Genomic DNA, 23,085 nt, shown 5'->3' on the forward strand with positions numbered 1-23,085 from the left:
TGACGGTGGCTTCCGTCGAGACTCAAGTTGGTGTTGATGCTTGTCATGGTATCAAGATGGTCGCTGATACTCTTCTCTCTGATATCACCGACTCTGTTTTCGACCTTATTGTTCTCCCCGTAAGTCTCTATGCTAGTTTAACACTTTATTTGCGTGTAATCTGAGAACTAAGGACAGAAAAATAAGTGGATCGGTATCAATTAATGAGAATAATGTTGATGATACTCTTTTTGATTATATGATCGGTTAAAGGGAGGGCTTCCTGGTGGCGAGACTCTTAAAAACTGTAAACCTTTAGAGAACATGGTAAAGAAACAAGACTCAGAAGGACGACTTAACGCAGCTATCTGTTGTGCTCCTGCGTTGGCTCTTGGTACTTGGGGTCTACTAGAAGGCAAGAAAGTAAGTCAGAAGTGATCAACCAAGAATTTTGAATTATCTTGTTTTCAGTTCTTGTCTAATGTCTAGATATCACATGGGTGTCCTTGCAGGCAACGGGTTACCCTGTTTTTATGGAGAAACTTGCGGCTACTTGTGCCACTGCTGTTGAGTCAAGAGTGCAGATAGATGGAAGAATAGTGACTAGTAGAGGACCAGGAACCACCATTGAATTCTCCATCACGCTTATAGAGCAGTTGTATGGGAAAGAGAAAGTTGATGAACTCTTAAGTGTCTTGGTATTTTGTCTCTGCCCTCTTTTACAGTTGTTTTGTCACATCTTCTTAGACTTACCATTTCTCCTTTTGAAATCAGCTGGTTCGTCCTAACCCTGGTGAGGAGTTTACTTTTACTGAGCTTAACCAAACCAACTGGTCATTCGAAGATACACCACAGGTACAAAGTTCAATCGCCTCTCCACTTGGTCTTTTAACATTTTGTCAAGAATCTCTGTTTGATGTGTTGTAAAGCTTTTTTCTTTCTTGATCAACAGTCGTTTCTGAGTCAGAAAGATAATGTTTTCCCATTTTCAGATTCTCGTACCCATTGTAGAGGAGTCAGAGGAAGTTGAAGCTATTGCGCTTGTAGATATCCTGAGGCGGGCAAAAGCTAATGTTGTGATTGCTGCAGTTGGTGAGAGTTTGGAAGTTGTAGGATCTCAAAAAGCTAAGCTAGTTGCAGATGTGCTTCTTGATGATGTTGCAGAGAAGTCGTTCGATCTGATTGTGTTGCCTGTAAGTGCCAACTCTCAAATGATGAACATTTTGAGATTAATTGACAGTAAATAACCAAAAAATAATCCAACTTCTTTGATGAACTACAGGGCGGTCTGAACGGTGCTCCAAGATTCGCGAGCTGCGAGAAACTGGTGAATATGTTAAAGAAACAGGCAGAAGCAAACAAACCATTTGGAGGAATCTGCGCATCGCCTGCTTACGTCTTCGAGCCTAATGGTTTACTCAAGGTGCATAAATCAAAAACCAGTACTAGAAGTCTACAAATGTAGTCTCTTGTTGTATATTTTAAATTATTAAACTGAGATATAATCATATAAATGACATGTTTTGTATAGGGTAAGAAGGCTACTACTCACCCAAGGGTGAGTGACAAACTTTCAGACCAGAGTCACATTGAGCACAGAGTCGTGGTGGATGGAAACGTGATAACGAGCAGAGCTCCAGGGACTGCAATGGAGTTTTCACTTGCGATTGTGGAGAAGTTTTACGGACGAGAGAAAGCGCTTCAGCTAGCAAAGGCAACACTTGTGTGATTTTCAAACAATGAAATGTGTGAGAGTGACTCTTGAATAAAAGGTTTTGTGCCTTTAGTTATCTTTGTGCATTGATGATGAGTTACTTTTGTGATATGACATACTATGACCTAGCTTTGGTTGGTCTGTAGCTTTCCTTTATAAATGAAAAAAAGTAATGAATAAAGTAAACGAGATTCTTCGATGTGTATGTGCGAATGTGGCCAATATTTCTTTAACCCTCTGCAAGAGTTAGAAGCTTTGCTGGAATTATACTGTATGGAGGAGAGATATTTTTTGTAGTCACACTTCTTCACCAAATTCACCTAACAATAACTATAAAATACGAATTTGCCCCCATATTTAGCTTTGGCGTAATATTTATCATACTTTCTTTTTTATCTTTTGAAAAGAGAGTAAATGTCACTAAAATTATTAGCAAAAAATGTGTTTAATTGCAATTTTGGTTAAAATTGTGGGCAATTTGATTGCAAATGATAAGATCAAGGGGTATTACCGTAGATTTCGCTTCTATGGGTTCGGTTCTGAAATACCGAAAATGTCCTCGAAGCATAATCTAGTATATTAAACCCTCANCCTTTGGAAAACTCAGTCATCATGACCGATCGTTACTTGGTTTTATATAGTATGACTTTTATCTTGTAAGTTGATACTTTGTAATTTGCGCGGGGGAATCTTTTATCTTTACGTGTCTTAACGATATCAATATCACATACTTGCATGCCATGAGGGACGACCAGCTTTGTTGTTGAACATATAAAAACACATTATTTTTAACTTATTCTGTGAACACATTAGCTTTTAGTTTGCCCGAAAAAAAAAAAAAAAAAGTGAACACATACATGTTTATTTTGGTAAAAGGTTAAATTGTCAACACATTAGTTATAAGATGTTTTGTTTTAATAAGCAAATAAGGATTCGAATCTTGATATATTGTATTTGTTTCTTGATTCGATTTTTGACATATACTACTATATGAGAAATCCAAAAAGTACATGTAGTACGATGAAAACGACTTTGGTTGGTGAAAATTATTATTACCTTTTCATAACCGGGATAAATTCCAGATACTTTTGTCATTTTAAGAATTAACAATGATTATAAAGAATTTTTTTTTTTTTTTTTTTTCAGATGCATGGTAGACCTCATTTGCTAATTCAATTCACTTACGAGTTACGACTCATGAACCACGTGTGTTGGACCTGTTGGTTATATATATGTGGCTTTCTTCTGTACTAATTTAGACATTCGTCTTAATCTTAAATTCATATTTGTAATTGAAATTTTTTGGACCAACGAAGCGATCAAAACATGTTTAAAAACAGAAACACATCTGACTTTATAGTCTAGTTCAATTTGGTCTATAACAATATAATTTGGTCTGACTCGCAGACCATCATTTCACCTCTTTGCTTTCGTGAAGACTCAAACGAGCTGAAGCCTGAAGGGAATCCTACATGACATCTTCTCATTGTGGTCTCTCTTTAACTTTTCTACCTCCTTTTACTTTGTTTCTAGTTCTTCAACTGTTTTAACTGTTTTTAATTTTACATGACAACTAAGAAGTTTGGTATAATTCTTGTCATCGTTATAATAAATTTTATTTTACAAAAGTCATTATCATATCTAAAACTTTGAGTTTCTTTATAATGCTTTGGACCGGATAATGGATACTATTTATCAAATTTTATTGTTTGTTGTACGTTGGCCTAGAAATTATAATCGATTATCACAAACCTCACCATTTTTTTACCAAGAAAATAATAATGCTTTAAGAAACCGTAACTGGCTGATCCAATACAAGTACTGCAGTAAATATAAAATGATGCATGAATGGCCAAAATTAATGCTTTCAAGTTTCAACTTTCAGTGAAACAAACTGAAAAATGTGTGTGCTTTGGAATCTCAACCCAAACAAAATAAATCGTCGACTCTTCTTTGTATTCATCATCGATTCAATCCAAAAACCATCGGAACAACCTCTTAGTTGACCTCGTAGCAGATCATAAGTAATGTAAATGCTCTGCTTAGGCTTAGTAACAAATTGCACGTTAATATCGCTATTTCAAAGGGTACTTTCTGGCCCGTTAACACTACCGTATAAAACCACTAATCATTGGAACACTATAGAGCGATCGAACAAAACATCTCCCGGTTCAGAAGTTCGTCCGGTTTACACTACTACAAATATCAAAACAACAGCACATGCTTCCACAAAAGTAAGAACCAGGACGTGATTTCGTTGTGGTGGATCAAAACTTTTTTCTTCTTTCTATCGCCAACATCGGCGTTACCGATAAACAAAGTGGCTTTTATATGATTTTATCCAATCTATATGACGTGGAAAGATTAAAGAGAAACCATCGCCACGCTCCACCAGTTAGTGCTTGACACGTATCCACCGAGTTTACTTTTCCTCTATGATTAATTGATTACGTCATCGCATACGTCAGTTTTCTTGGTTTTTTGGGGCTCGTAGAAGTACGTAAAGTGATAAAAACGGAAAGTCGTAAATGGCATCGTCTCTTGAACACTATTTTAACCCTATCAAGTAACACTCCTTTCTTCTCCACTAAACTCCATTTCTCTCTTCTTGAATCTAGTTCTACCATCTCTTTCTCTAACCTCCGCAGCTATGGCTCCATCTACGAAGACGGTGGGTGTGGTTTCTTCAAGATCACCAGATCATACTTCTTTTTTCTCCCTCTCCTCGTACGTAACGATTTTTTTGCTGATCTTATATTAATTTATCCGAGGTTTCTTGGCATCTTTTTAGGTTTTGATCCCTATTGCACACGGTACGGAACCTCTAGAAGCGGTGGCGATGATCACCGTGTTGCGTGGAGGTGGTGCTGACGTGACGGTGGCTTCCGTCGAGACTCAAGTTGGTGTTGATGCTTGTCATGGTATCAAGATGGTCGCTGATACTCTTCTCTCTGATATCACCGACTCTGTTTTCGACCTTATTGTTCTCCCCGTAAGTCTCTATGCTAGTTTAACACTTTATTTGCGTGTAATCTGAGAACTAAGGACAGAAAAATAAGTGGATCGGTATCAATTAATGAGAATAATGTTGATGATACTCTTTTTGATTATATGATCGGTTAAAGGGAGGGCTTCCTGGTGGCGAGACTCTTAAAAACTGTAAACCTTTAGAGAACATGGTAAAGAAACAAGACTCAGAAGGACGACTTAACGCAGCTATCTGTTGTGCTCCTGCGTTGGCTCTTGGTACTTGGGGTCTACTAGAAGGCAAGAAAGTAAGTCAGAAGTGATCAACCAAGAATTTTGAATTATCTTGTTTTCAGTTCTTGTCTAATGTCTAGATATCACATGGGTGTCCTTGCAGGCAACGGGTTACCCTGTTTTTATGGAGAAACTTGCGGCTACTTGTGCCACTGCTGTTGAGTCAAGAGTGCAGATAGATGGAAGAATAGTGACTAGTAGAGGACCAGGAACCACCATTGAATTCTCCATCACGCTTATAGAGCAGTTGTATGGGAAAGAGAAAGTTGATGAACTCTTAAGTGTCTTGGTATTTTGTCTCTGCCCTCTTTTACAGTTGTTTTGTCACATCTTCTTAGACTTACCATTTCTCCTTTTGAAATCAGCTGGTTCGTCCTAACCCTGGTGAGGAGTTTACTTTTACTGAGCTTAACCAAACCAACTGGTCATTCGAAGATACACCACAGGTACAAAGTTCAATCGCCTCTCCACTTGGTCTTTTAACATTTTGTCAAGAATCTCTGTTTGATGTGTTGTAAAGCTTTTTTCTTTCTTGATCAACAGTCGTTTCTGAGTCAGAAAGATAATGTTTTCCCATTTTCAGATTCTCGTACCCATTGTAGAGGAGTCAGAGGAAGTTGAAGCTATTGCGCTTGTAGATATCCTGAGGCGGGCAAAAGCTAATGTTGTGATTGCTGCAGTTGGTGAGAGTTTGGAAGTTGTAGGATCTCAAAAAGCTAAGCTAGTTGCAGATGTGCTTCTTGATGATGTTGCAGAGAAGTCGTTCGATCTGATTGTGTTGCCTGTAAGTGCCAACTCTCAAATGATGAACATTTTGAGATTAATTGACAGTAAATAACCAAAAAATAATCCAACTTCTTTGATGAACTACAGGGCGGTCTGAACGGTGCTCCAAGATTCGCGAGCTGCGAGAAACTGGTGAATATGTTAAAGAAACAGGCAGAAGCAAACAAACCATTTGGAGGAATCTGCGCATCGCCTGCTTACGTCTTCGAGCCTAATGGTTTACTCAAGGTGCATAAATCAAAAACCAGTACTAGAAGTCTACAAATGTAGTCTCTTGTTGTATATTTTAAATTATTAAACTGAGATATAATCATATAAATGACATGTTTTGTATAGGGTAAGAAGGCTACTACTCACCCAAGGGTGAGTGACAAACTTTCAGACCAGAGTCACATTGAGCACAGAGTCGTGGTGGATGGAAACGTGATAACGAGCAGAGCTCCAGGGACTGCAATGGAGTTTTCACTTGCGATTGTGGAGAAGTTTTACGGACGAGAGAAAGCGCTTCAGCTAGCAAAGGCAACACTTGTGTGATTTTCAAACAATGAAATGTGTGAGAGTGACTCTTGAATAAAAGGTTTTGTGCCTTTAGTTATCTTTGTGCATTGATGATGAGTTACTTTTGTGATATGACATACTATGACCTAGCTTTGGTTGGTCTGTAGCTTTCCTTTATAAATGAAAAAAAGTAATGAATAAAGTAAACGAGATTCTTCGATGTGTATGTGCGAATGTGGCCAATATTTCTTTAACCCTCTGCAAGAGTTAGAAGCTTTGCTGGAATTATACTGTATGGAGGAGAGATATTTTTTGTAGTCACACTTCTTCACCAAATTCACCTAACAATAACTATAAAATACGAATTTGCCCCCATATTTAGCTTTGGCGTAATATTTATCATACTTTCTTTTTTATCTTTTGAAAAGAGAGTAAATGTCACTAAAATTATTAGCAAAAAATGTGTTTAATTGCAATTTTGGTTAAAATTGTGGGCAATTTGATTGCAAATGATAAGATCAAGGGGTATTACCGTAGATTTCGCTTCTATGGGTTCGGTTCTGAAATACCGAAAATGTCCTCGAAGCATAATCTAGTATATTAAACCCTCACAAAACCCTCGATTTCATTTCTAACTTAATCTGCTCCCCTCACTCCTTTAGGGTTTTCATCTGCGAAACCCAACCATGGCGACTCAAACCATTTCTCGCTCTTTTCTTAGCCGACCGGCGAAATCTCTTTCGTTCCTGTTCACTAGATCCTTTGCTTCATCTGCTCCTCTCGCCAAATCTCCGGCTTCTTCTCTTTACACGTCGTCTCTGCTCAGCCGTTCCCGTCCTCTCGTCGCCGCTTTCTCCTCCGTCGTCCGTGGTGGTGGCCTCGTGTCCGTGAAAGGTCTCTCGACTCAGGCTACGTCGTCTTCTCTCAGCGATCCGAATCCCAACTGGTCTAATAGACCACCAAAGGAGACGATCCTTCTCGATGGTTGCGATTTCGAGCACTGGCTTGTCGTCGTTGAGCCACCTGAGGGTGAACCTACTAGAGACGAGATCATTGACAGTTACATCAAAACCCTAGCTCAGATTGTTGGCAGGTAGACCCCCAATTTTTTTATTTTTAGGGATTTTAGGGTTTTTATTAAGTGAGGAATCCACTAGTATGATTGGATCTGTGTGTTTGCTTGGATCATTTTGAAGCTATTGTATGATATATATATATCTCGTTTTGGATTATTTCAGTGAAGAAGAAGCTAGGATGAAGATCTACTCGGTTTCAACTAGGTGTTACTATGCTTTTGGAGCTCTTGTGTCAGAAGATCTTTCTCACAAGATTAAAGGTAAACCCTTTGCCTTGTTTGGTTTTAGTTTTTACTCATTTATGTGTTCAAATCAGCCTTCTCATTTGTTTGTGTAACTCTCCAGAGTTGCCAAAGGTGCGCTGGGTTCTTCCTGATTCTTACCTGGATGTGAGGAACAAAGACTACGGAGGTAAGGCTTAGTGTGTGTTACTTATTCACAACCTGACAATTAGTGGAGTTGCTTTGCTCGACCATTATAATTTTTTTGCTGGGTTGGAATTTTTATTGATGGGAACAATCTGTCGCTAGTGTTCGCTCTGTGGACTCGTTACTACTTGCTCCATGCTTTTGTGTTATAGGTTGACACATAGGGCCGACTTCTATCTATAGTTAATTAACATTTCTGTAAATGAATTAAGGGTGCATATGTTAGAATTGATTAGTGATATCTATGTTGAGACTGGTGAGTTATCGCAGTGATGTTGCTTTGTTGAGAGCTTTAATCGTTTGATGATCCTTATGTAGAGTTTGTTTGATGCGGGTTATTTTTTAAAAATTGACTTTCAGGGGAACCTTTCATCGATGGGAAGGCTGTTCCTTATGATCCCAAGTATCATGAGGAGTGGATAAGGAACAATGCTAGAGCAAATGAAAGAAACAGACGCAATGACCGTCCTCGCGGAAACTCTGATAGAAGCAGAAACTTTGAGAGGAGAAGAGAGAACATGGCAGGAGGCCCTCCTCCTCAACGACCTCCAATGGGAGGACCGCCTCCTCCTCCTCCACACATGGGTGGACCCCCGCCTCCTCCACACATGGGTGGCTCTGCACCTCCTCCACACATGGGGCAGAACTACGGAGGACCACCACCACCACCGAACAACATGGGAGGACAAAGGCCACCATCAAACTATGGAGGACCACCGCCACAAAACAACATGGGTGGACAGAGGCCGCCACCTAACTATGGAGGAGCACCACCAGCGAACAACATGGGAGGAGCACCACCAAACTATGGAGGAGGACCACCGCCAAACTATGGAGGACCACCGCCACCAAACTATGGAGGAGCACCGCCACCAAACTATGGAGGATCACCACCTCCTAACTATGGAGGAGCAGCACCACAGAACAACAACTACCAGCAGCAGAGTGGTGGAATGCAGCAGCCACAGTACCAGAACAACTATCCACCAAACCGGGATGGCAGCGGGAACCCCTACCAGGGTTGAAGCAGTCGTGGGTTTCGTACTTTAATCATGCATTCTGGGCTGTGTATAGATAATTTGAGGAAGAGAGAGTGCAATAGCAAGACTTAAAAACTCCTTTTTATCTCGAGTGTTTTATCAGTCCTGGTATTATGTGAGAGGAGAGAGCCTAAGTAACAATGTGGCATGGTTAGAACTTTTTAACTCTCTTGCGTTTTGTTTTTCTTAGTTTATATCATAAATCGGTGTTAGTGCTTCCTTTTGATGTTGATTCCTCTTAATTCCTCAATTCTGCTAGCATGAAGTTCGTAACCTTCCTCAATTCCTCAATTCCGCTTCTTTTTGATGTTGATACTTTGATAGTTTTGCTTCTTCCGAGTTCAATTTCTTGATTTGCCCATCATGTTTTTGGCTGCAAAGAAATACTCAAATATTAGAACAGTAACTTTTCTCAAGAACAACAAATGTAAGCATATACGAATATGGGCCTGCTATTCTTTATCCTGCATACCTGCTCATCATTTTCTAAATTTCAGCCCAAGCTGAAAAAGTACCAACATATTGAAAAAGTAATATTCACCGAATAATGAAGACTCAACTCTATATTAGTATATTGACAAAATACACTAAAATCTGGACTTACACGTATGTGTGAGACTGTGAGGTGATATTTGTAAAACTTGGACCATGTATGTGGAAGCTGAAAACAAAGTTAGAATGCTGATGCATGCTTCAAAGGACTCGACGGTGTTCCAGATGTGGTGGAATGCTCATTCGTCCAGTCTAGCATCATCAAGTTTCCTTTCTTCACCTCAAAGGTAATGAGTGTCCCAAAAACTATAAACATTCAATTAAAATCACCAGATTATATAGATTATAATGGTCATTAACCCCTTGTCTCCTTGTGATTTTGTAGGTAAGACTGGGAAAAAACGGAGCGGAGGAAGTGCTAGATCTTGGGCCACTCTCAGACTGTGAAAAAGAAAGGCTTAGAGAAGCCCTCAACTCAAATCCTCCATCACCATGGGAATCTAAATTTCCCAACCAATGAGTTCTTGCTCTTTAGATTGTGGATTTTGGACTTAACTTTAGGTTAATCATGTTGTCTTTCCAATTTTAGGTAGATCGAGTTGTCTTCGATCTTCTTCTTCTGCTCTTTAGGAGCCACTGGGAAAACTGTGGTAGTAAGTTTTGTTTTTTAAACCACTGTTGCTATGGTCTATGGAAGGTATGATTCTTCTTGACCCTTTGAGGAATGAAACGTGGTGCTCTTTATTATTATTTTTTTTTTTTCTGTTAAAAGGCATTCAATTCAAACTTAAGAAGGAAATAAAAAGTTTACAAGGCTATAGGCCCAAACGTAAGCCTAAATACAAACCTAAAAATTTTGAAAAACAGAAGTAAACCAATACTTAAAAGTGAACCAATAGTTAGAAATGAACCAGATTTACGGTTGAGCATTTAACCGCCTATACCCATCTTCAACCATCCTCAATAATTGCATACGAAACGTCATTGAGAGAGAAAAAGAGATGAGGGAGATCACATCTGAGATTAGGGTTCTTTACCCCATTGTCGTCACATATAGTGCTCCAGAAAACCAGACTGTTGCTGTCAGATAGAGATTAGGGTTGCTATCACGGAAGCTTGAGGCTCTGTTCCGAATAGTTGAGTCGATTTGTCGAAGCAGTAGATCAGCCAATTTGAAGGAGTTTCGTTGAAGATGGTGGTTTCGCTCAGTCCAAATCACGTAGATGACAGTCTGCCAAGCGATCAGTAACAATTTCTTGGCCACACGAGGTCCTCTATAATGCGTGAGGGAGTCAATTGTCTGGGACCAAGAGTTTGAGGGAGCAAAGGCACATCTTCGAGCAACATCCGACCATATCGACCAGCTGAAAGGACACTCGAAAAAAATGTGATCTCGAGATTCAGGCATGGAGGCACAGAGAAGGCAGTGAGGATCGACTGTTAATCCCCAATTCAGCAGGCGATCCCTTGTCGGGAAACAATTTAACACAAACAATCAGGATAGGAATTTGTGTTTTGGAATTCTTCCTGAAAACCAAACAATGCTATTCCAGGGGACAATAGGGAAAGTCGCTCTAACAACAGAACAAATACTACCTGTGTTATGGCGGTCCTTGCGGTCGTCAATCCACCATTGGTAAGAATCTTCTTCTTCATTTAAAGTGAGTGTTGAGAGTTCAATGTGAAAATTGACTTGTGCTAGACGAGTACCCCTACGAATGCCAATCTGGTAGAGCCTGTCACCTTGAAGATAAGTCATCATCTTACCCAACTTACTTCAGTGGTCAGTCCAGAATTGTGTAGTTTTACTATTACCTAGTTTAACTCTAATCCAAGGGTAAGCAGCATCTCTAATCTTTAGCAACTTATTTGATAACCAGGAGAATCGGTTGCTTGGCTTGCGGACCAGAAAGAACTCATGTCGCCAGATAGCACTACTCTTCGAAATCAGGCTACCCATACCGAACTAGATCTAAAGAAGAGTAACCAGATGAGCTTGACAATACAAGCTTTATTCCATGTAAGTAAGTCTCAAACTCCCAAACCTCCTTCTTTCTTATCACGGATGACTGTTTCTCAAGCCACACGAGCTGAGTGATGACCTCTATCATACCTTTCCATAAAAATGCACTTGAGAGTGAGTTTAACTGTTTGATGCACTTTAAACAAGTAAAGAAGATTATTCTTGTTAACAGGTAAAAAAACAAACTGTTGTGAGTTGCATTATTTGGACAAACTATTCATAATAAGTTGCATTATTTACATTACATAGAGACAGATGAAAGTGTACTTGTTGTCTGTTGATACGAGCCTTTCTGTCTTTATGATTTTTATTTTTTTTCTCACATACATTTGATTGAATGAATAGAGATAGATGGTGTCAAAAGAAGCGAGAGAGTGAAAGGACGTCATGTCCCTTCTCAATGTCTCACCTTTTTTCATGTTCCTTCTCTGTTTGTAAACAGTTTATAATTTATACATATATATAATTAAAATATTTCGGTCTTTATGAAAAAAAAAATATATATTTCGATCTTTTGATTTAACTTGACATCTTTTTTTTTTTCATATCAACAATGTATTTAGTGAATTGCTTGTACTCTTCAAATCTATCTTATATATATATACATAGAACTATCTTATAGTTTGAAGTGATATTAAGGGATAAACACAACAACAACAACAACAACAAAAATATGAGTAGTAAATCAATAGAGGACCCTTGGAAAGTGACAAATTTTATCGAGAGAAAAAACAAAATAATTTTGATAGCGAATGGACAGAAGGGTGTTTAATATATTTATTCATAACAAAAGAAAAAGAAATAAAAAAGTACAAATCTATAATCAAATTTTTTTTAATGTTTTTTGAGAATACCGGAAACATATAGAGACAACTGATTTTATAGAACTGATCCGAATGGTACTATCGATGATATAAAAATACGACAAATAAGAAAACACGAATTTGCCAGTAAATGGGTAAAACCGTGATTTTTGATTGAGAACCAACCAGTTGAGCATGTCTCGTGTCGCCAGGTCATCTTAAGAAGTCATGTCCTACGTGCCAAATCCGACATTACGTGTCTTTTCAAAACTTTGCCGATGAGTTTTGTTTTTGCATGTTCACTCCTCTTAACATTGTTAAAAAAAACAAAGCAGATTGGCTCGGCTTCCTCTCTAAATTGCTACAACTCAAACCATAATAATTCACACAAAAGGCTGTCTAACAACAACGTTGTCGGAAAAAAATGTTCTTCCTATACATCTTTCGTATCTAATCTTTGACCAACAAAATAGGACAATCAATACTAATATAGTATTTAATTTGATTTTAGTTTTTACTTACTGATGAGATGACGATTCTCGAACCATGATTCCAACTTGCATGTTTTCAGTTTTATATTACTGACGAGTGAATGATGACAGACCACCAAAAGAGTCATGAATGTCCTGCAAACCCATTGTCTCTCCATGTTACTTATATTTTATTTCCATAACATCGGTTCATTAATAAAAATATCTTTTGACATTGTTTAAGAAAAGAACATAATTGTACCTTTTTTTTTTTTTTAATAGTCTATTCTACTAAGACCTTCTTTTAATGCTCGAAGAGCAAACTATAGAGTCTTTATACCGTACATACATTTTCTTCGCTTATTTATGAAAATACATTTCAACCATAGTCACACGTCCGCTCTGGTTCCATTATAGGGATATTAGTGGTATGGGTCACTCAGCAGTATAGTCAATAGTTCCTACAAAATCCTTATTGTAAAGTAATCAGTTGATCTTTTAAACATCGTTCGGAAAATCCAATTAATACCGAAAGTCTTCGAACACATCGAAGATTACTGTAAAATAACAAAGAAAATATACATATATACATCATGTGGTCGAATATTTTGAAAAGTCTCATTAACTTTTAAACCGTAAATCTTAGTTATAACAAAAATAAATGAAATTTTTTGGGGGAAATAAATAAAGAAAGATGATCCATACATACTAACATACTACTATTTGCCTAGTTGGCCATATTGTCAACTATTTTGATGATCAAAATACTTAAACTGACGCTATTAATACAATGGTGTTATTTAAATTAACTAATGGCGTTATTGTGCTTAATTATTGCTTGCATTTCAGACGTACTAATTCTCATAATTAAAATTTTAAAATCTCTCGCAATCATTCTATTTTGTAGTGTTGCGAATCGTGACCGTGATTCCAAGTGGAAGCTACTTTGATTTACAGTTAATTAATATGCAACCGTGGGAGATGACATATATTCTCCTTTTTCTCTACTAAACAACATATTTAATGTTTAAAATATATTATAAGTTGTTTATGTTTGATCAATTATTTTAATGTGTTCGTATTAGGTTCGTCAATTGACCCTTTTATATAGTGCTAATATATGTCACTTTCCTATTTATTATTCCATTAAAGTAGGTGGTTAAATTATTTATAAAATATAGATGAAATAGTTTAAAACTATCAAGTAATGATGCTGTATAATAGTATATTTTCCCAACTAAAACAAATAGTACTATAGTTTAATGTAAATGATATAATCCTTTGCGTCAAGTTTTTTATGTTAGCTTACCGTACGTGTGTTTAAGTTTAATATGCATATGCTACAACTTTCTCTTTTCTTTAAAGAGTACTATATATATATGCTACAAATTGTGTGAACAATAATAATACAGGTTTGTTGTATTTATTCGTGTTTCACCAATCTGGAGTTATTTTGTGGTACATACATATATTATAACCACAATATATTCCATACATGGAATTAGTTGTCTGAGTTATTATAGTTAATTGGTTTGGGATTCAAGAAGCATTATAGAGTCCCACCAATTATTATTTTTGAGCTTGAGAAATTCTCAAGATCTTAGAAATATTTTCGTTGAAGCTTAGATTGTCTTTTTGCTCCACTTTATTAGTTTATTTATACGTTCTTATATTCTCTGATTTCAAAATACCTTTTCAATATGAATTTGGGTGATATGCACGATACGGTGAAAACAATTACTTCGTCAAGTCAAATAGAATAACGAGGATCACATTTTGTTTATTAGTTTATGGAATGTAAGGCAAGAGTTTTTTCAAATGTATTCAACTTGGTATTTTAAGTGATTTGTGTGAAATTTACAAATTCTATGTTATTCAATCATGGATTTTAAAAAGTCTATTAAATGTCACTGTTATTGAACTGATGATTTAAAAATCTACTTTAAAATCCATTAAAATCTCTTGTTATTGAACTGATGATTTAAAAATCTACTTTAAAATCCACTTTTATTCAAAACAGTTTTGTGGATTAGGATTTTAATAACTTTTAGGATTTTGGAGTATTCTGGAGGATTTGTTTAGTTAAAAATACAGAAATACAAATCTCATGGTTTTAGGTGGGATTTGAAAGAATTTTACAGAAAATCATATGAACTTCACTAAAATCTATCAAAATTCTAAATTTCCTAAATCCCATCAAATTCTCTAAAATCATGGTTTGAATACACCCCCCTAAAAGAAGAAAAGGTAATAAGAGAAATAAAATCTTAAGTTATAGACTAACTAGATTTGGATCCGTGCTAGAGTATAGTTTGAAATTCTTTTTATTTATATTATAATTTTAGAATAAAATATAATTTATATGATTGTTTTAAAAAGTTTTTTTTAGATAAAACATTATGCAATAAAGTCATATGGTAAATATGAAGGCTTGAAAAAAATACATATATTGTAAGTATATTGTTAATTTTATAACCTTATATATGAGAAATTGTTATGTTTGTTGTTTGTTTTAATTGTAATTTTCAAACATGTTTGGTGAAAGTTTTTTAATATGACTCGTGCTTAGATAAAATTTTATTTTTAACTGCACAATAAGATTTCGGAAATCACGATTAAGTGTAATAAGTTGTCAAGATTTTAGTCCTTTTATGTTTAATAATATATATTTTTATGCCTAACAGTATATATTTTGTAACCATAAATGAAATACTAAATATTTTATTTTGAAAATTATATCAATTATTGGAATATTCTCTTTAAGAAGATTCTTTAGAATATTTTTAAGTGTATTTGTATAGCCCACTGATTAATTAATTAATATATAACTTTTTTGTAACCAACCTATATTTAATCTATATAACCTATTTTGTAACTAACTTATTAAAATTATATAGTCTATAAAAAAAAGTTGTATACTTCCATTTTATTATATAAGGAATTATATAAAGAACCCTAATTGTACATACTGTTAACTTGTAGTATTATATTCTTCTATGATCGAGTTCGATTTTCCGGAATAAAAATCTGCTTTATTAACTATTGAGATTCTTACAACAAAAAGGTGGAGAGAAGAGTGGAGCATCAATAAAGCTTTATGTATTTTTCCATAGTAATGTAATGGGTCAACCCTTAAAAGGAAAGAAACTGAGAAGCAAAAAAGGTTGAATTGAACCTTGACCCAGCTTACACCATAAGTTTTTTGTGAGGGTATTTATTCATTTATTGAATTTGGAAACTTGAAAATAAAAAGTACTACTATAGCTAGCTAAGCTAGTTCCATCCAGTAGTTTCAACTTTGTAACAAGTCCCCGATTATGATGCGCTTGCGCTGATGATATATAATTTTTTGCGTTTTGTTTTTTTAAATTGATGTGTAGATAGAGTTTGATGGCTTGTAGTAATAACATTGTGTTACTATTTGAATTTATGTGAACTGTAACAATATGACAAAACTTGACACGATATCCCTATATCTTATTTAGGTAAATATAATTTCATCCTTCCTTCTATCATATGTGCAAATTAAGACATGTGTGATTATGTGAACATATCCACCAAAAGAATCCCTATTCTTTTTTTTTTTTCTTTCATATCGAATAAGTATCTCTGACGAAACATAAGATAACACCCCGTATATTTGATGGTTTAAGTTTACAACACATCTTAGTAATTCTTAGTGTATACTATAAAATAACACTAAATTAATCTGTTGAATATATTATATTAGAAAATAACATAATAATTTGCATAAACGCACACACTCTTTTAAAATTTTTATTTTGGGAAACAAATTTGGTTTTGGAAAAGACGACTTTTAAGAGCCTAATGGAGTAGTATTATTTTTCTGACATTTTTTGTTTGTTTGCACCCTGCAATTCATTTTATATGTATGCTAACTATGTACATTATTTGGTTGTATTTTGAAGTTTTTACATAGTTATATCTACATATTACATTAAACATTGTTTAGAATTATAAAAATAAACGAGTCAGCTTTGCTTGCCCAAAAAAGAAAGAAAGTAAATAAAAATAAAAATAAAAATAGAAAGAATTGAATGTGGGAAGAGAGATGTGAGATTCTTTAATGAGAGGAAAAATAAAAAAAGAAGAAACACTGTCAACTTACCCAGTTGCGTCATCATCATCAAACCCACACTTCAAACAACACTCTCTCCTCTTCTTCTTCTTCTTCTCTATTTTTACTCTTTTTTTTTTTTTTTTTTTTTTTTTTTTTTTTTTTTTTTTTTTTTTNTTTTTAAACATTTTCCCAAGAAAAAAAAAAGAAAAAAAGCTTTCTCTGGTTTTTTTTTGTCTTGATTGGTCAATTTACACATCTCCCTTTCCTTCTCTTCTCTCTCACATCGCTTGCTTCATCTCTTTGGTCTCCTTCTTGCGTTTTCTTTCTATTAACTACTTGAGAGACACCAAACAAGAGAAGAGAGACCTTTTTCACTAAGCATTAGCCAAAAAACAAAAAAAAAAGAGAGTTTTTTTTCAGATATGGGTTAGTCTCCAATTTTGCATTAAACCTCTTCTTCTTCTTTCTTTCTTTCCCTCTTAGGATTGTTTAGAGCTCAATCCTTCTCTGTTTTTTATTAGGGTTAGGGTTTTTTTTCTTAAAGGTGAGGTTTGTGAGCAAGTATGCGGGAGTTACATCCTTTTTGAGTTACTCTGGATTCCTCACCCTCTAACCGTCGCCGCCGCCGCCGCCTCGACGAAGAAGAAGAAGACTCTGAGCTTCCTCAATATGCTCAATCAATGTCAGACGAATTCCTCCACCCGCCAGCACCGCGTCCTCCTCCTTCTTCTTCAATGAGACACCGCGCTACGTCGGATTCCGCCGACGGCGGATGCGGCGAGATTGTTGAGGTTCAAGGTGGTCACATTGTTCGGTCCACTGGAAGAAAAGATCGGCACAGCAAAGTCTGCACGGCCAAAGGACCACGTGACCGGCGCGTGAGGCTCTCTGCTCACACGGCGATTCAGTTCTACGATGTTCAAGACAGGCTTGGCTTCGACCGTCCTAGCAAAGCCGTTGATTGGCTTATCAAAAAGGCTAAGACTTCCATCGACGAGCTCGCTGAGCTTCCTCCGTGGAATCCCGCCGATGCTATTCGCCTCGCCGCTGCCAACGCTAAACCCAGACGAACCACCGCCAAAACCCAAATCTCGCCGTCTCCTCCGCCGCAGCAACAGCAACAGCAACAGCTTCAGTTCGGTGTTGTTGGATTCGACGGAGGAGGAGGAACAGAGCATCCGAGTAACAACGAGTCGAGTTTTCTCCCGCCGTCTATGGATTCAGATTCGATAGCTGACACTATAAAGTCGTTTTTTCCGGTGGTTGGTTCTTCAACGGAGGCTCCTCCGAATCATCATCATCATCAGCTTATGCACAACTACCATCATCATCAGCATCCACCGGATTTGCTTTCTCGAACTAATAGCCAAAACCAAGATCTCCGTCTCTCGCTGCATTCGTTTCCGGATGGTCCACCGTCGCTTCTCCACCACCATAACCACAACCACAACCACCATACCTCTGCTTCCGCCTCCGAACCTGTTCTGTTGTACGGACAGAGCAATCCGTTAGGGTTTGACACATCGAATTCGGTGAGTTGGGAGCAGCAGTCATCAGAATTCGGAAGGATTCAGAGACTAGTGGCTTGGAACAGCGGCGGTGGCGGAGCAACCGATACAGGAAACGGAGGAGGGTTTATGTTCGCTCCTCCTCCTCCTCCTTCTTCATCGACGACGTCGTTTCAGCCAGTTCTTGGCCAAAGCCAACAGCTTTATTCTCAGAGGGGTCCCCTTCAGTCCAGTTACAGTCCTATGATCCGTGCTTGGTTTGATCCTCACCAACATCATCATCAATCCATCTCCACCGACGATCTCAACCACCACCTTCCTCCGCCGGTTCACCAATCAGCAATCCCCGGTATTGGATTTCCCTCCGGTGAATTCTCTTCCGGTTTTCGCATACCAGCACGGTTTCAGGGACAAGAAGAGGAGCAGCACGACGGTCTCACTCACAAGCCGTCCTCTGCTTCCTCTATTTCTCGCCATTGAACAAGTGAAAACTAATCCTCTCTCTCATTCCAGGTTCATCCCAAGTTCTGTCCTTTTTATTCATCAAATTCAGTACTTGTGTAGTTGTTTGGTCATTGAACTTATTAAAAAACCATTTTGCAGGGCTTGTCAAGCTTTCATGCACATTGAAGCTTGACTTAGATTGTTCGGAACAGGGAAGGCGTTCTCGGTTAGTGTGATTCAATGGCCTGAAAAGCAAGGAAAGGATAATAGAGAAGAAGAAGAAGAAGATGGACAACAAGTGTGTAACCCACAATTTTAGGTTCTTCGACTTCTTCTTCCGATATCCTGACCTTGCCATTTGTAATTTTTCATCTTTTGTAGCTCAGTTATGGTTAGATTCCAAGGTTTGCTTCTTGTTGTGTTATGTTTTTGTATCATCATCATCCTCTTGTTACTGCAGTAACCTAGATACTTGAGAAATTGCAGTTCCCCTGTTCTTGTTGTGTAACTCCCATGGATGTTCTTCTAATAAAGTCTTAAACTTTCACTTTTTACTGCTTTCCTGATCAAATAGGTAAATGCTCTGTTCAAGATAGATCCTTGTTATTAAACAAGGATGAGCCAGGGTGTTGATTCCTATTTCTTTCTCTCAAAACGTAAACCTTTGGTCCCAATAGATATTAAGTTGGTCATTTTCCATGAACAGTAAGTTTTGAATTGTTTCTTCTTCTGGAACATCAGGAGGGTTTAGCCAGTTCCCTTAAATTACAAGTGAAAACTTTCCTCACAAGAGTAAAAATATGATTGTTATTCTATGTCTGATGTCAATAATTGTTCTCTCTCACCTACTTTAGTGGTAGGAGGAGATCCACCAAACTTGAATGTGATGTTGTCTTTGATGAGTAAAAGAATGGGGACATGAGATAGGTGTAGAGAGCCACCCATGTTGGTCTAAATGAAGGAAGTTGATAAATAAAACTAGTCAATCTTCTCTTTAGACAATAATAATATTGGATCATTGCAAGTTAGTCAAATACTTGGGGTCTAAATGCATGCGTATTTTGCCTTACAAATAATATTTTACTTTACCTTTTGATTGAAAAAGCAACACCTTTTCATGTGATGTAATAAGAACACACCAGATCAATGTGTTGCGATGTCATAAAGTACGTTAGAAAGGGAATCTTCTTCAATTTAAGGTCTAATGAGCATGACTCTCGAAGTTCATATCTAATCTATCCATTTATTCTGAAATAACGTTGTTTCTCATTAAACCTAAAAATATCTTATGGGTTGGGGATGGATTTTGAAGAAGATGGAACCAAAATTGTTAAAAGAGCTGTCGCTTTAAGAATGGTCCCCTCTCTCACTCTTGTAAGAGATCTCACTACTTTATTCAAAAGATCCAAGTTAAAAAAAAAAAGTCACAGCCTTTTAGGCTCTAGACAAGTCCATAAATAAATTGCATGAATACCAATTTGAAAGGAACAAATAGCCAAATACAGTATTGCAAAAAGAAACACAATTAAAGCTCAAAAGGTGATCATTTCTCTTTAAAGATTAATCAATTTAGATCATATTATCAGTGTCAACCTCAACGAGCCATATATAAATAACTTTCATGGCTCGAATAATGCAAGAACTTTCTTCAGAGACTGTCATTAAGGGCTTGCATATAAATGTTAAACTTTAAACCTCAAAACAACTCTAACCATCTCTGTCACCAAACATCAACATGTGAAGCATGAAAGCAACTATAAACATGTGCAATCACATCAATCTCTTTGATATGAAAGTAACAAATCGTCTAATGTAGACAACATATATGAACAATACACATTGACAAGATTCAGTGGCCAAATAAGGGGATAAAGAAGTTCATCAATTGGGATAACAAATTAAAGAATGGTCTTTCTGAATAGTAAAGAAAGAAAAAAGAAAAAACTCAATCTATGAAACCGGTTCTTCTGAAAACAGCATTCCTTACCTGCCTGAGATCTCTCCCTTTAAGTGTCCTTCCTGCTCCTTCAAGCACCGAGCAAGATAACAATGAAGACTGAGCCAAAGACCGAGCTACAATCTCGTGAGGCGGAAGCATTTCGCCTTCTTCTTCCTCCTCATCATCATCCACCACATCAGTCAGCTTAAACTCCTTCTTATGGCGATTCATCATAGCCGAAGACATTAACGGCACTTGAACAGGAGCTGACTGAGGATACTTCCCACCACCACCACCACCTATAAAAGAAGCTGCAAACGGAAGCCTCTCTTGAGGAGGTTTAGGAGCGGATGGGATAGCTCGAGACGAAGACGAAGAAGCAGCTGAAGCACCACCACCACCACCTGAAGAAGACGATGAAGAAACAGTGGAGGAGACAGAAGTGGAGAGAACAGCAGCAGGCTTGTGGTGAAAGACATGACTCAAGTAACTGCTGTTTCCAGAGGATTCAGGAAGAGCCGCAAGGATACCAGAAGCTTCAACGTTTTTCAAACCGCTCTTGCTCCTCTGAAGCTGACGAGCAGGATGATGATGAAGATGCTGCTGCGACGGAGACGACACGGGAGAATGACGAGGAGGAGGCGCGTGAGATATGTCGATTGCAAAGATGTCGTCTTCATTAAACTCACCGTCTGCAGAGGCGGAGACTGTGGCTGCTAAAGATGGTGAAGGGATATCGATTCTTGTGTTTCTGTTCATTTTCTTTATAAAAAAACTCTTTTGAGATCTGTGAATCAGAGTCTCTTCACCTCACCCACCAAAGAAAGATTAGATTTTTAAAACACCTGAGAATTAAAGTGTAGAGTTTGGAAGTTAGATCGACTCATGTGAAAAACAGAAAAAAAGTTTCGAACTTTTCAATTTCTGGGTAAAATAAAGAAACAACCAAGGGTCGTTTTCAATCAAATATGAACTCTTCTCTCAATCATAACCACAATAAATTCAAAACCTTTCACGTGAACAAAGATGATTAGGTCGTTTTTTTTTCTTCTTCTTCTTCTTCCAGAATCAATTGAAATTGCAGCAAAATACGAAAGGTCGATCCAATTTTAACCAAGATTCATTTAAGCAACCATAAGAAGAAGAAGATTCAGAATCGAAAAAAGAAAGGAATCAAAATTTACCTCAACTCTTGGAAGAAAAATTAAGACAGCAGCAAATCAGATGCACGAACGAACCAGCTAAGCGATCTTAAAATGTTCAGCGAGAGAGAGAGAGACAGAAGAGAAGACCTGAATGACATTTTTCTATAATTTGGCATCCTTACAATACGTCGCCGTTTGTGTAACATTAAAGCCCAANATCATCATCCACCACATCAGTCAGCTTAAACTCCTTCTTATGGCGATTCATCATAGCCGAAGACATTAACGGCACTTGAACAGGAGCTGACTGAGGATACTTCCCACCACCACCACCACCTATAAAAGAAGCTGCAAACGGAAGCCTCTCTTGAGGAGGTTTAGGAGCGGATGGGATAGCTCGAGACGAAGACGAAGAAGCAGCTGAAGCACCACCACCACCACCTGAAGAAGACGATGAAGAAACAGTGGAGGAGACAGAAGTGGAGAGAACAGCAGCAGGCTTGTGGTGAAAGACATGACTCAAGTAACTGCTGTTTCCAGAGGATTCAGGAAGAGCCGCAAGGATACCAGAAGCTTCAACGTTTTTCAAACCGCTCTTGCTCCTCTGAAGCTGACGAGCAGGATGATGATGAAGATGCTGCTGCGACGGAGACGACACGGGAGAATGACGAGGAGGAGGCGCGTGAGATATGTCGATTGCAAAGATGTCGTCTTCATTAAACTCACCGTCTGCAGAGGCGGAGACTGTGGCTGCTAAAGATGGTGAAGGGATATCGATTCTTGTGTTTCTGTTCATTTTCTTTATAAAAAAACTCTTTTGAGATCTGTGAATCAGAGTCTCTTCACCTCACCCACCAAAGAAAGATTAGATTTTTAAAACACCTGAGAATTAAAGTGTAGAGTTTGGAAGTTAGATCGACTCATGTGAAAAACAGAAAAAAAGTTTCGAACTTTTCAATTTCTGGGTAAAATAAAGAAACAACCAAGGGTCGTTTTCAATCAAATATGAACTCTTCTCTCAATCATAACCACAATAAATTCAAAACCTTTCACGTGAACAAAGATGATTAGGTCGTTTTTTTTTCTTCTTCTTCTTCTTCCAGAATCAATTGAAATTGCAGCAAAATACGAAAGGTCGATCCAATTTTAACCAAGATTCATTTAAGCAACCATAAGAAGAAGAAGATTCAGAATCGAAAAAAGAAAGGAATCAAAATTTACCTCAACTCTTGGAAGAAAAATTAAGACAGCAGCAAATCAGATGCACGAACGAACCAGCTAAGCGATCTTAAAATGTTCAGCGAGAGAGAGAGAGACAGAAGAGAAGACCTGAATGACATTTTTCTATAATTTGGCATCCTTACAATACGTCGCCGTTTGTGTAACATTAAAGCCCAA

General features: G+C 37.3%; 5 protein-coding genes and 2 long non-coding RNA genes across 8 annotated transcripts; 6 read left to right on the forward strand and 1 right to left on the reverse strand.

The window, feature by feature from the left end:
- On the forward strand, window positions 5-1,892 carry LOC104745781 (protein DJ-1 homolog A; the record flags this gene model as incomplete). Its single annotated transcript, XM_010467132.1, is given in 7 exon segments — window positions 5-119; window positions 253-402; window positions 492-677; window positions 754-834; window positions 972-1,172; window positions 1,262-1,402; window positions 1,511-1,892. Coding segments are annotated over 7 exon segments (1,072 nt in total), but the record flags the coding sequence as incomplete, so codon positions are not given.
- Window positions 4,232-6,458, forward strand: LOC104745782 (protein DJ-1 homolog A-like). Its single transcript, XM_010467133.2, has 8 exons — window positions 4,232-4,364; window positions 4,485-4,685; window positions 4,819-4,968; window positions 5,058-5,243; window positions 5,320-5,400; window positions 5,538-5,738; window positions 5,828-5,968; window positions 6,077-6,458. Exons 1-8 carry the CDS (start codon window positions 4,344-4,346, stop codon window positions 6,272-6,274), a joined length of 1,179 nt encoding a protein of 392 aa, XP_010465435.1. The 5' UTR covers window positions 4,232-4,343; the 3' UTR covers window positions 6,275-6,458.
- On the forward strand, window positions 6,856-9,008 carry LOC104745783 (multiple organellar RNA editing factor 8, chloroplastic/mitochondrial-like). Its single transcript, XM_010467134.2, has 4 exons — window positions 6,856-7,331; window positions 7,477-7,574; window positions 7,660-7,725; window positions 8,103-9,008. The coding sequence occupies exons 1-4, from the start codon at window positions 6,925-6,927 to the stop codon at window positions 8,765-8,767; spliced, it is 1,236 nt and encodes a 411-aa protein (XP_010465436.1). The 5' UTR covers window positions 6,856-6,924; the 3' UTR covers window positions 8,768-9,008.
- Window positions 9,423-10,024, forward strand: LOC109129252. The gene is made up of 2 exons (XR_002035482.1): window positions 9,423-9,561; window positions 9,660-10,024. It is a non-coding gene; the product is annotated as an uncharacterized LOC109129252 (long non-coding RNA).
- Window positions 10,165-11,899, forward strand: LOC104745784. Its single transcript, XR_760778.2, has 2 exons — window positions 10,165-11,057; window positions 11,155-11,899. It is a non-coding gene; the product is annotated as an uncharacterized LOC104745784 (long non-coding RNA).
- LOC104745785 (transcription factor TCP4-like) lies at window positions 16,840-19,157 on the forward strand. The gene is made up of 2 exons (XM_010467135.2): window positions 16,840-18,672; window positions 18,763-19,157. Exon 1 carries the CDS (start codon window positions 17,332-17,334, stop codon window positions 18,637-18,639), a length of 1,308 nt encoding a protein of 435 aa, XP_010465437.1. The 5' UTR covers window positions 16,840-17,331; the 3' UTR covers window positions 18,640-18,672; window positions 18,763-19,157.
- Window positions 20,342-23,077, reverse strand: LOC104745787. Of its 2 annotated transcripts, XM_010469875.2 has the most exons (3): window positions 22,909-23,077; window positions 21,917-22,569; window positions 20,342-20,734 (listed from the first exon to the last, which is right to left on the reverse strand). In XM_010469875.2, exons 2-3 carry the CDS (start codon window positions 22,481-22,483, stop codon window positions 20,549-20,551), a joined length of 753 nt encoding a protein of 250 aa, XP_010468177.2. In that variant the 5' UTR covers window positions 22,484-22,569; window positions 22,909-23,077; the 3' UTR covers window positions 20,342-20,548. The 2 variants fall into 2 exon arrangements, with proteins under 2 accessions (XP_010468177.2, XP_010465438.1); XM_010467136.1 differs by lacking the exons at window positions 21,917-22,569; window positions 22,909-23,077 and adding an exon at window positions 21,727-21,892 and having other exon boundaries at window positions 20,342-21,387.

This window comes from Camelina sativa, chromosome 15, assembly GCF_000633955.1.
Source record: "Camelina sativa cultivar DH55 chromosome 15, Cs, whole genome shotgun sequence".
In the NCBI taxonomy this organism is placed as follows: domain Eukaryota; kingdom Viridiplantae; phylum Streptophyta; class Magnoliopsida; order Brassicales; family Brassicaceae; genus Camelina; species Camelina sativa.

Excerpts from the sequence above, each read along its gene's own strand:
- LOC104745783 (XM_010467134.2), top strand. The coding sequence starts at position 6,925 with ATGGCGACTCAAACCATTTCTCGCTCTTTTCTTAGCCGACCGGCGAAA. Across the intron at positions 7,575-7,659 it reads TCTTTCTCACAAGATTAAAG|AGTTGCCAAAGGTGCGCTGG; the intron begins GTAAACCCTTTG and ends GTAACTCTCCAG. Across the intron at positions 7,726-8,102 it reads GAGGAACAAAGACTACGGAG|GGGAACCTTTCATCGATGGG; the intron begins GTAAGGCTTAGT and ends ATTGACTTTCAG.
- LOC104745785 (XM_010467135.2), top strand. The coding sequence starts at position 17,332 with ATGTCAGACGAATTCCTCCACCCGCCAGCACCGCGTCCTCCTCCTTCT.
- LOC104745787 (XM_010469875.2), bottom strand. The coding sequence starts at position 22,483 with ATGAACAGAAACACAAGAATCGATATCCCTTCACCATCTTTAGCAGCC. Across the intron at positions 20,735-21,916 it reads AGTTTAAGCTGACTGATGTG|GTGGATGATGATGAGGAGGA; the intron begins GTGGATGATGAT and ends CTGACTGATGTG.
- LOC104745782 (XM_010467133.2), top strand. The coding sequence starts at position 4,344 with ATGGCTCCATCTACGAAGACG. Across the intron at positions 4,365-4,484 it reads TGGCTCCATCTACGAAGACG|GTTTTGATCCCTATTGCACA; the intron begins GTGGGTGTGGTT and ends GCATCTTTTTAG. Across the intron at positions 4,686-4,818 it reads TCGACCTTATTGTTCTCCCC|GGAGGGCTTCCTGGTGGCGA; the intron begins GTAAGTCTCTAT and ends GATCGGTTAAAG.